Source organism: Cebus imitator, unplaced genomic scaffold, assembly GCF_001604975.1.
Source record: "Cebus imitator isolate Cc_AM_T3 unplaced genomic scaffold, Cebus_imitator-1.0 Scaffold85, whole genome shotgun sequence".
Classification (NCBI taxonomy): Eukaryota; Metazoa; Chordata; class Mammalia; order Primates; family Cebidae; genus Cebus; species Cebus imitator.
The window spans coordinates 6,097,365-6,108,748 of NW_016107400.1; the positions used below are offsets into that span (position 1 = coordinate 6,097,365).

At 47.9% G+C, this 11,384-nt stretch overlaps 1 protein-coding gene across 5 annotated transcripts in view; it reads right to left on the reverse strand.

Annotated features, from left to right (window-relative positions):
• EARS2 (glutamyl-tRNA synthetase 2, mitochondrial) overlaps positions 1–11,384 on the reverse strand; it is a 28,604-nt gene that overhangs the window by 3,576 nt on the left and 13,644 nt on the right. For all 5 annotated transcript variants that reach the window (XR_005201210.1, XR_005201209.1, XR_001826942.2 and 2 more), the window contains exons 4-7: positions 9,602–10,074; positions 7,701–7,809; positions 3,422–3,575; positions 3,183–3,313 (exon numbers count right to left, since the gene is read on the reverse strand). Coding sequence is in view for 2 of the 5 variants with exons in the window: in XM_017534392.2 (XP_017389881.1) it covers positions 3,183–3,313; positions 3,422–3,575; positions 7,701–7,809; positions 9,602–10,074 (867 nt within the window). In the remaining 3 variants the exon portion in view is untranslated. The remainder of the gene's footprint in view (positions 1–3,182; positions 3,314–3,421; positions 3,576–7,700; positions 7,810–9,601; positions 10,075–11,384) is intronic.

The window sequence follows — 11,384 nt, forward strand, 5'->3', positions numbered from 1 at the left end:
AAATAAATAAATAATAGTATTTGTCCTCCCCAGGGCTATCATAAAGAGTTAAAACTTATAAAGCACCAAGTGCCTGAACACATGATAAATACTCAGAAGTACTACATCTTTTTTTTGAGATGGAGTCTCACTCTGTTGCCCAGGCTGCAGTGCAATGGCACAATCTCGGCTCACTGAAACCTCTACCTCCTGGGTTCAAGTGATTCTCCTGCCTCATCCTTCCAAGTAGCTGGGATTACAAGCATGTGCCACTTCCTGTGGCTAGTATTTTTGTATTTTTAGTAGAGATGGGGTTTCACCATGTTGGTTAGGCTGGTCTTGAACTCCTGACCTCAGGTGATCTGCCCGCCTTGGCCTCCCAAAGTGCTGTGATTACAGACGTGAGCCAATGCATCCGGCCAAGTATTACATTTTATATTTGAATTTAAAGTTTTAAAAAATTAGTTACCTTAAGTACATTCATGAGCTTTGAGATATTACAAAAGGAGCTAAAAAGAAACTTAGGTCTGCTTGCAGGAAGAACAACAAAAAAGAAACTTAGGAATAGATTTGACATAGAATAATGGATAATCTCTGGGAAATTATCTGAAATATAGCTTTGAGATTTGTAGAGGGAGACTTCTTTGGAGATATAGCTGAGAACAGAAGAAATCAGAAGGCCCCACCCAGCTCCAGTAATGGCCCCACCACCAACTTGCCACAACCCTTCTTCCACAAATTGAAACACCCTAGCATCTAAATTCAAAGGGGCCAGCAACCATCCCCCACATCCTGGCAGTCCAGCGGAGCAAGATCCTCTCTGCAAAAGCTTTAGTTTCAGGGGAAATTCTCTATTCAGTTAGAGCTGGACTTGCAACAAATTTGCCCCAGCCCTGATTCTGAGTTAAGGTCAAGAGATGAGAATAGGACGGGGTTGAGTGTATTTCACTGCAACTTCCAAGTTCCTCTAAGTTTTTAAAAATAATAATAATTACTATTATTATTTTGAGAGACAGGGTCTTGCTCTGTCACCCAGGCTGAATTGCAGTAGTATGATCATAGTTCACTGCAGCCTCAAACTCCTGTGCTCAAATGATCCTCCCACCTTAGCCTTCTCAGTAGCTGGGACCACAGGTGCCTGCCAGCATACCTAGCTAATTTTATTTTTACTTTTTGTAACGATGGGGTCAAGGTATGTTACCCAGGCTGGTCTCAAACTCCTGGCTTCAAGTGATCCTCCCCATTCACCCTCCCAGAATACTGAGATTACAGGAACGAGCCACAGTGCCCAGCCTCCCCTCAGTTATTACTGGAGATTCCACAATGAAGACATGGAAGAGGAACTGGGCTGGACATCTTCCTGGTCCAGATGACCTGTGATGCCAATTCTGACCCTGCCTGCCCAAACACGGTCCAGGCAACTGCATTCCAAAGTCAACTCAGTATGGACCACTTCTGGCTCAGGGAACTGGGTTCATAAGTGATTTGAAGAAACAGCCTTTTAGTGCAGACAGATTTCCTTACTATCAGCAATGGAGCAGATGAGTTTCAGTTTCAGACAAGGGTGATCGTTCTTATTGCATCATCTCTATGTTCTGAATGTTTGTGTTCCCCTAAATGTTGAAATTTCAACCCCCAAGGTGACAGTATTCAGAGGTGTGGCCTTTGGGAAGTGATCAGGTCATTCAGGCAGAGCCCTCATACACAGATGAGTTCCTTTACAAAAGACACCCCAGAGAGGTCCCTCATCCCTCCACCATATGAGGAAACAGCGAAGGGCTGGAAAAGGGAAGGGCCCAGGAACAAGGCCCTCACCACGTACCGAATTGGCGGCACCTTGACCTGGACTTCTAGCCTCTAGACCTATGAGAAATAAACGTCTGCTGCTGAAGCCCTAGTCTATGGTATTTGCTATAGCAACCCCGCGGACTGAGACAATTATTAACTGGGTCACGTGAGTACTGCTATTTACAAAATCCAGGAGATGAAATACTGAATATATAAAATATAATGTGCGAAAAAAGCAGACACTCTCTCCAATGGCACTGCGGGGAAGCAGGCTGCAGGGGGGAACTGATGAAAGAATGACAGGGCCCAGGCCCCAGGCCAGGAACAATGGCAGTTCCAGACCCGCTAGAGCTGGCCCAGACCTTGGTATGGGCACAGAAGGGATTTCTAGTGATCTGGCAGCTCCTGAACATTTGTATATCAGCTTTCCTGACTCAAAAGGGAGTCCCAGAGCAAATCTGAAATCCAGCCTCATGGTGGAGATGGGCAGTTAGGACACTGAATCCTGATGAATTATAACTAATAGGCTCCGGCCAGGCACCATGGCTCACACTTGTAATCCCAGCACTCTGGGAGGCTGAGGCATGAAGATCACTTGGGCCTGGGAGTTTGAGACCAGCCTGGGCAACATGGCAAGACCTCATCTCTCCAAAAAATAAAAAAATAAAAAAATTAGCTGGTGTGGCAGTCTGTAGTCCCAGTTACTCAAAGAGGCTGAGGTGGGAGGATGAGCCCTGAGCTGCTTCCTGCAGATTGCTACGTAAGGGAGAAATTCCACAGGGGATATGCGCTGTCATTTCTTTTGTCTGGTGGAGAAACCTGCCCTCTAGTTACCTAACACAGAGCTTCTGCGGGAAGCATGGTCCGCATGGAGGAGTGGGGGCAGAAGGCGAAAGGCAGAGAGAGAAAGTGAATCTTGGTACCGGAGTACCAACTCCTGCATTAAGCTGTGCTTCAGGCAGCCCATCTTCTAGCCTCTGCAGTTACATAAGCAATCATTCCTCTCTTGCCTAAGCCAGCTTTGGTTGTGTTTGTAATTGAAAGTCATTACTGTTACAATAAGAATTAGCATCATCTCTCTCTTACCAAGAAGGAAAAGGAAGCTCAAACAGGTGCAGTAACTTGGCCAAAGGGAAGCTGCCTGAGCAAGGTGACATAAACTGGTGAGTACGTGGCACAGCTGGGATGCAACCCATGTTGGGGAAAGCAGTGAACACAGGCCTACGTCCACGGAAAGCCTGGGTCTTCTGGGTAAGCCCTCCTCACCAATGAAAGCCAGTGAAGGGTTACTTCTTCACTAGCCATGGGGTTGTGCCGGGGGCCCAACAGCCCAGCCCTGAAGGAAGAAAGGGGGCCATGGCAGGGAGCGAGGGAAGGAGGCTGTGGAACCCAGAGCTCAGCCTACGGGTACTCACCCCAGCACACGCTTGGCAATCACATCCACCTTCTCTGAGATGGCATCCAGCTGCGCTCGACCCACCGCAGGGCGAGTCCACAGGTAGGAGTACACTGGGGACACCAAGTCCTGCAGGCGGCAAATGTGACCCTGGGGAAGCAAGAAGTCTGAATGAACTAGGAACAGAACTCTGGAAGGGAGGAGGAATTGGGGCACCCAGTACCCCCTTCCTCAGTCTCCCAGACCCCTGACACCAACCTGTCTCAGCAGGAGGATCCTCTCCATGTAGACTGGGTTGAGGACATCCCTGTTTTGCAGCTGGCTCCCAAAGGCCTCCTCCACAAGGGCCTGCAGCTTCCCCACCAGCAGGCGCCTCTGGCTCTCACTGCTCACCAGCCGCTGGAGGTGCAGCCTGGGCGAGAAGTCAAGGGGCTGTTCTGCTGCCAACACCCCAACCCACCAAAACTGTCTCTCCCCCGGGGAAAGGGTGAAATTGGAAGAAGGACATATCAGGTCACAAAAGCCTTCCTTTTCACAAGCTAGAAGTAGAATTCTCTTTACATTTACAAAAAGAAAGGGCTGTGACCAAGGTGGAAAGTCCCAAGCAACTCGGACACATGCTTTGTTTTCAGTGGCTTTGTTTTTGTTTGAGAGTCTCGCTCTGTCGCCCAGCCTGGAGTGCAGTGGTGTGATCTCCGCTCACTGCAACCTCCGCTTCCTGGGTTTAAGCGATTCTCCTGCTTCAGCCTCCCAAGTAGCTGGCATCCACCACCATGCCTGGCTAAATTTTTGTATTTTTAATAGAAATGGGGTTTCACCGTGTTGGCCAGGTTGGTCTCAAATTCATGACCTCAAGTGATCTGCTGGCCTCAGCAAAAGAGCTGGGATTACAGGCATGAGCCCACTCACCCAGCTATTTTTATTTTTTAGAGACAGGGTATTGCTATTGCCCAGGCTAGAGTGCAGTGGTGCCAAACACCTGGGCTCAAGCAAACCTCTTGCCTCAGCCTCCTGAGTGAGTAGCTGAGACTACAGGCGTGCACCACACCTGGCTAATTTTTAAACTTACTTTGTAGAGACAGGGTCTTACTATATTGCTGAGGCTAATCTCGAACTCCTGGGCTCAACCAAAGCACTGGGATTATACGCATAAACCATGGCACCTGGACAGTAGCCAACATTTTAAACTAGAAGAGATCATGGAAAAACACAGTTCTGACTTCTCTTGGGCTATCAGAGGATCCAGCTGCAAAGAGCCCTTGCTGCCCATGACTTCAACAGGCCGGGCAGAGCGGAGGCTGCCCCCTTTAGACTGACAGGAGCATCACTGCAGTCTGTCAGTCCCTCTGCTCCTCGATATCTCTTACCCCGCCCACTGCCTCCCTATGCTGCCTGCCTGGCCTCCACAGGAAGCTGAATTTACAAAGCAGAATAGAGAGTGTCTGCCTTCTAGCCCAGCTTCAATGGTGGGGCTCTGGCACAGAAAAGGAGGTCAAGAATATGATTTCTAGGATTAGGAGGCAGAGGGCCAACGTGTTTGAATTAAGTGCTCACAGTTTAAAAGACTAAGCCTTCTCCTTTCCAGAATTCCTTGTTTTTTAAAATTTTTTAGTTTTTTACTTTTTTTGGACAGTCTCACTCTGTTGCCCAGGCTTGAGTGCAGTGGTACGATCTCAGCTCACTGCAACCTCTATCTCCCTTGTTCAAGTGATCCTCCTGCCTCAGCCTCCAGAGTAGCTGGGATTATAGCTGTGCATCCCCACACCTGGCTGATTTTTATATTTTTAGTAGAGACAAGGTTTCACCATATTGGCCAGGCTGGTCGAGAATTCCTGACCTCCAGAGATTAGCCCACCTCAGCCTCCCGAAGTGCTGGGATTGCAGGTGTGAGCCATTGTGCCTGGCCTCCAGAATTCTTCTAATTACCATATTCCCTCCTTTGGAAGCAGGAAAGCCTCTATAACTCCAACCCTCAAACCACCCCGTCATCCTCAGCCCTCTATGCTGCCCTCCCCTCTCCTGGGCAGAATTAGAGAGACCACAGAGACAAGAGCTACCCAGGGCAGAGCACCATGCTGAGATGCTTAGCTCCTTGTCTATGGCATGGAAGAAGGGCAGACAGGGTAAGGCATGGGTAAGCATCTCATGGGCTCTGAAATCGGACAGGTCTGTGTGTGAAGCCCGCCCTACCAGGTGCTTGCAGCAGGTCATAAAACCACTTGGAGGCTCAGGATCCTCATCCAGTAGGGATAACAAGAGGGACTCCTGCACAGGACGGTCGTGGAGATTAACTGAGGGCCTTCATGGAATACACTGACAGCAGGACCTGTACTACAACCTCATCGTGGAGCTGGGGGTGTGAAAAGAGGCACTGGCATGTCAGTGGGTAGACAAATGACACGCTTAGGAAAGTTATTTGCAACGCAGATTGGCCAAAAAATGTAATAATATATATTTTTAAAGGTACTAAGAAAAACTGTCTAGAACCTCCTAAATAGCTAGATGAGACAGCTGAAGGAAAAAAATCAAGTGGCCCTCATGACCATGCTTGTGATAGATAACACATATACAGGGACTGGGCGCAGTGACTCACGTCTGTAATACCAGCATTGTGGGAGGCTGAGGCAGGTGGATCACCTGAGGTCAGGAGTTCTATACCAGCCTGGCCAACATGGTGAAACCCCATTTGTACTAAAATTACAAAAATTAGCTGGGTGTGGTGACACATACCTATAATCTCAGCTACTTGGGAGGCTGAGGCACAAGAATCGCTTGAACCTGGGAGGTGGAGGTTGCAGTGAGCTGAGATCGCACCACTGCACTCCAGCCCGGGTGACAGAGATAAACTGTCTCAAAAAAAAAAAAAAAAGTCTAAAAATAACAGCAGTTTTGGCTGCATTAAACCTACAGGCATTAATCCTAACATCCCATCCCTTCCCTGACTCACATTAAGCAAAAGTCCACCTTCATCTTCCTTGTGACTACTGTTTACACTTCAAGGAGGACTTGAATGAATCACAAATTCTCTCTCCTGACCTGGCTCCATTTCTCCCTGAGATATCACTTTCTCTATAATAAGGAGGACAAAAGGCTAGGCACAGTGACTCATGCCTATAATCGCAGCACTTTGGGAGGCTGAAGCAGGAGAACTGCTTGAAGCCAGGAGTTCGAGACCTGCCTGGGTAACATGGTGAGATTCCGTTTCTATAAAAAATTAGCCAGGCATTTGGCTAATGCAAACATATGTGCACACCTGTAGTCCCAGCTACTTGAAAGGGGGAAGCAGGAGGATCGTCTGAGTCCAGGAATTCAAGGCTGCAGTGAGCCATGATCTCTTCACTGCACTCCAGCCTGAGTGACAGAGCAAGACCCAATCTCAAAAAGAAACATAAAATGATAAAAGTACAAACTACATATATTCTTTGTGAGACGGAGTCTCGCTATGTGACCCAGGCTAGAGTGCAGTGGCATGATCTTGGCACGCTGCAACCTCTGCCTTCTGGGTTCAAGCGACTCTCCTGCCTCAGCTTCCAAGTAGCTGGGATTACAGGTGCATGCCACCATACCCAGGTAATTTTTTATATTTTTAGTAGAGACGGGGTTTCACCATGTTAGCCAGGATGGTCTCCATCTCCTGACCTCATGATCTGCCCGCCTCGGTCTCCCAAAGTGCTGGGATTACAGGAGTGAGCCACCACACCTGGCATAACTTTTTGTCTTTTTTAAAAACAGAGTTTCATTCTGTTGCACAGGCTGGAGTGCAGTGGTGTGATCCTGTCTCACTGCACCTCTGCCTCCCAGGTTCAAGTAATCCTCCTGCCTCAGCCTCCCAAGTAGTTGGGACTACAAGCATGTACCATGCCTAGCTAATTTTTGTATTTTTAGTAGAGATGGGGTTTCACCATGTTGGCCAGGCTGGTCTCAAACTCCTGGCCTCAAGTGATCTGCCTGCCTTGGCCTTCCAAAGTGCTGGAATTAAAGGTGGGAGCCACCATGCCCGGTCAGCTAATACCCTTTGACTCAGACACGTCAACAGTGATCTGAGTTGGAATGATATTTGGAGGTTCCAAAGTGAAGAGCTACTTGCAATATCAAATACATGAAATATAAACTGGATGCGACGAGACAGTGCTCACTCACTGTGTTGGCTGGGTGTGAGGCTGAGTGGGGTAGGTGAGTCTAAAATGAAGATACCCCTCTCCAGGCTTTGGTTGTTAACAGAGTCCAGACAAGGGGTGGCCAGGAACACAATGCTCATGATAAAAACATACGTACCATTTAGTGAGCACTTTCTATGTGCCAGGGCTATACGAGATACCTTCATGCAACAATCTTATATGATTGTTGTATATATAAAATGGGATTATGTTATTAATCCCATTTTAGAGAAGAGGAAACAGAGGCTCAAAGAGGTTAGGTGATTTAGCCATGGTCACACAGAATTAGGTACCAGAGCCTGTTATCCCCTCTGCTGTAGGGACTGTCAAGAGCAAGAAAGTCCTTTCCCACCAGGGGATTCGCCACACTCCCCACTCACCTGTTGAATTCTGGGAGCTTCTCCAGGTCCAACAGGGCTGAGTGGCAGGTGATCTGGGTCAGGTCGAACTGTGTGATCAGCTCTGGCAGAGTCCTGCCCATCTGGTTCCCTGTAAAGAAGAGAGGCCCAGCCACTCAGGTTCCTTCCTCTCTTCCTCCTTCCACTTTATCTCCTTTTTTAAGAGACATGGTCTTGCTCTCTTGCCCAGATGGGAGTGCAGTGGTACAATTATAGCTCACAGTAACCTCCAACTCCCGGGCTCAAGTGATCCTCCAGCCTGCCTCACCCAGCTAATTTTTAAATTTTTCTATAGGGCCAGGCATGGTGGCTCACACCTGTAATCCCAGCATTTTGGGAGGCCAACGTGGGCAGATCACAAGGTCAGGAGTTCCAGACCAGCTTGGCCAACATGGTGAAACCCCGTCTCTACTAAAAACACAAAAATTAGCCAGGCATGGTGGTGCACACCTGTAATCCCAGCTACTCTGGAGGCTGAGCAGAAGAATCACTTGAACCTGAGAGGTGGAGGTTGCAGTGAGCTAAGATCACACAACTGCATCCCAGGCTGGGTGACAGAGTGAGGCTCTGGCTCATAAATAAATAAATAAATAATTTTTTCTGAAGGGACGGAGTTTCGCTATATTGCCCAGGCTAGTCTCAAACTCCCAGGCTCAAATGATTCTTCCACATTGGCCTCCCAAAGTGCTGGGCTTAAGTCATGAGCCACTGCACCTGCCCTCCTTCTAGTTTCAAACACAAGGGAGGCTGGGTTAGCAAGCCCTGGGCCCCACATTCCACTTGAATAAACGGATTTAACTTCTAGCTATGTATATATCAAGAGGCTGAATGAGCTCTTAATTTTCAGAAAGGGTTCTGTCGTTAAAGAAAAAAAAAGTCTGAAAACAATCAAGCTAAACCCATCCCCATTACTCTCAAGACATGAGCTGTGGAACAGTACACCCACAGCCTGGCTGTACCGGAGACTCTGAGTCGACTGGTTTTGGTTGGGGTCTGGGCGTATTTTACAAGCTTCCTAGTTGATTCCAAAGCACAGTCAACAGTTAAGAACCATGGTGCTGGGAGCTGCTTCTTGTGAGCAGCAGCTCAGTCCCACAGGGTTGCAGGCGTCATGATCAGGCATAGGCCTAAAATGCCATTCTCTCTCACTAGGTGTGTGACTGTGGCAAGTTACTCAGCTTCTCTGAGCCTCGCAATCCTCTTACAAACAGTGGATGTATCTACCCCTTAATAGTATGTTGTGTTAAATGAAATGAGACTGGCGGGCAGACTATTCTGGACACATTTTCAAAAATCCTTGCCACAAAGGGGGTCATCCTATTTGATGCTTGCTTCTTCAAGATTTGGGTCTAAGCCTTGGACCATGGATAAGTTCTCAGCTTGAAATAAACTAGACTCATCTGGCAGTAAAAGGAAAAAGGAAAAAAAGAAACTAGATCCATATGAATACTGGTCATACTATTAGCATACATGCTTGTAATAGCAGTAATAATGTAACTGTTATAATCATAGGGTCTGTCATTTTTTGTGCTTATTGTGTGACAGCTGCTGGGCTGGGTACCTTACACTCCTAAGCTCAGTGAATCCTAATCCAATGAGATAGACACTTATCCGCATTTTGCAGATAGGCAACTGAGGCTCAGAGACTGTAAGCCCCTTGAGGACAGGGATCATGTCTATCTTGCTCACTATTGTAGCCCCAGCACTTAATGCAGCGTCTGGCACAATAAACGTTTGTTGAATAAAAGAATGAACTTGTCCAAGGTCACCTGGCTGGTAGGTGGCAAAGCAGCTGGGAACCAAAGAGCAGGCCTATCTGAGCCAAACCCCTGCTCCTCCTGGCCATGCTCTCTGCTGCTGGGACTGCTCAGGTGGGCAGGTACCTGCAAAACCTGAGCCACAGTTGGTGATGATGTCCACCAAGGAATCAGGCAGGAAGCCATCAGCAGCGAAGTGCTCCAGGAAAATGTCCCCTTGCCTCTTGGAGAGCTTGCTGCCATCCCTGTTGAGGAGCAGGGGGAGGTGGGCGAAGTGGGGCGGCTGCCATTCCAGGGCCTGGTAGAGGAGCAGGTGCTTGGCAGTGGAGACGAGCCACTCAGAGCCCCGCAGCACATGGCTGATGCCCATGTGGTGGTCATCCACCACGCAGGCCAGGTGGTATGTGGGGAAGCCGTCACTTTTCATGATGACTGGGTCTCCCTCCACGCTGGCCACGTCATGCCTATTCCAGCCATACACCAGGTCCTGGAAGGCCGGCGCTGCCTCCTCCAGGCGGAAGCGGATCGAAGGCTTGGGGGCCTTGGCCAGCTTCTGGGCCACCTGCTCCTGGTTCAGGTTCCGGCACCGATTGTCATACCTAATGGGGAGCAGAGCTGTGTGAGTACTGTTGATGGACAGGTAGATGGAGTCCTACCTCTCACAGCTTTGTGACCTTGAGCAAGTCAGTTACCACATGACCTTGGCCAAATACCTGAGCCCTTGCCCAAACAGTTCACTGGAACTGCAATGTAAATGTTATGATATTGCTGATGAAAGTGTAAACAAGTAAAGGGCCAGTCACATAGCAGTATCTAACAAACCCACAATGTGACCCTGCAATTCCACCTCTAGGAAGGTATTCAGCAAACACACCGCACAAGTGCAAAATGATGTATGTCAACATTAGTCATCACAGCTCTCGTTTTATAACCAAATATTAGAAATAATGTAAAGGTTTGGGCCAAATGTGGTGGCTCATGCCTGTAATCCTAGCATTTTGGGAGGCCAAAGCAGGCAGATTGCCTGAGCTTAAGAGTTCAAGACCAGCCTGGGCAACATGGTGAAACCCCGTCTGTACTAAAAATTTTTTAATAAATTAAATTAGCCAGGTGTGGTGGCGTGCGCCTATAGTCCCAGTTACTTGGGAGACTGAGATAGGAGAATTATCTGAACCCTGGAGATGGAGGTTGCAGTGAGCCACAATCATGCCACTGCCCTCCAGCCTGGGCGACAGAGTGAGAGACTCCATCTCCAAAAAAAAGGAATAACATAAAGGTTTGTTAAGGCCGGAGGTAGTGGCTCACACCTGTAATCCCAGCACTTTGTGAGGCCGAGGTGGGCAGATCACTTGAGGTCAGGAGTTCCAGACCAGCCTGACCAACATGGTAAAACCCTGTCTCTACTAAAAAAAATACAAAAATTAGCCCGGTATGGTGGCAGGTGCCTATAATCCCAGCTATTCGGGAGGCTGAGGCCAGAGAATCATTTGAACTGGGAGATGGAGATTGCAGTGAATCAAGATTGCACCACTGCACTCCAGCCTGGGGAACACAGCAAGACTCCATCTCAAAATATAAAATAAAATTAAAAAATAAAGGTTTGTGAAGATGAAACTGATTAATGATCTTATATCCATAAATGCAGTATTATGCATTATTATGGACTAATATCTGATCCTCAAGATAGTAAGTGGGCATGGTAAATTGCACCATATAGCATGTACATAGTACACTGTGTGCTACCATGTGAATAAGGAAAAAGAGATATGCACTGAATGTCTCTGGAGGAGACATAAGAAAATTTTAACATTGGTTGTCTCTGGACAGCAGAATTGAGTGACCAGAGTCAAGACTGGAAGAGAACTCTTTCAATATATATCTTGTGGACTTTTTTTTTTTTTTTTTTGAG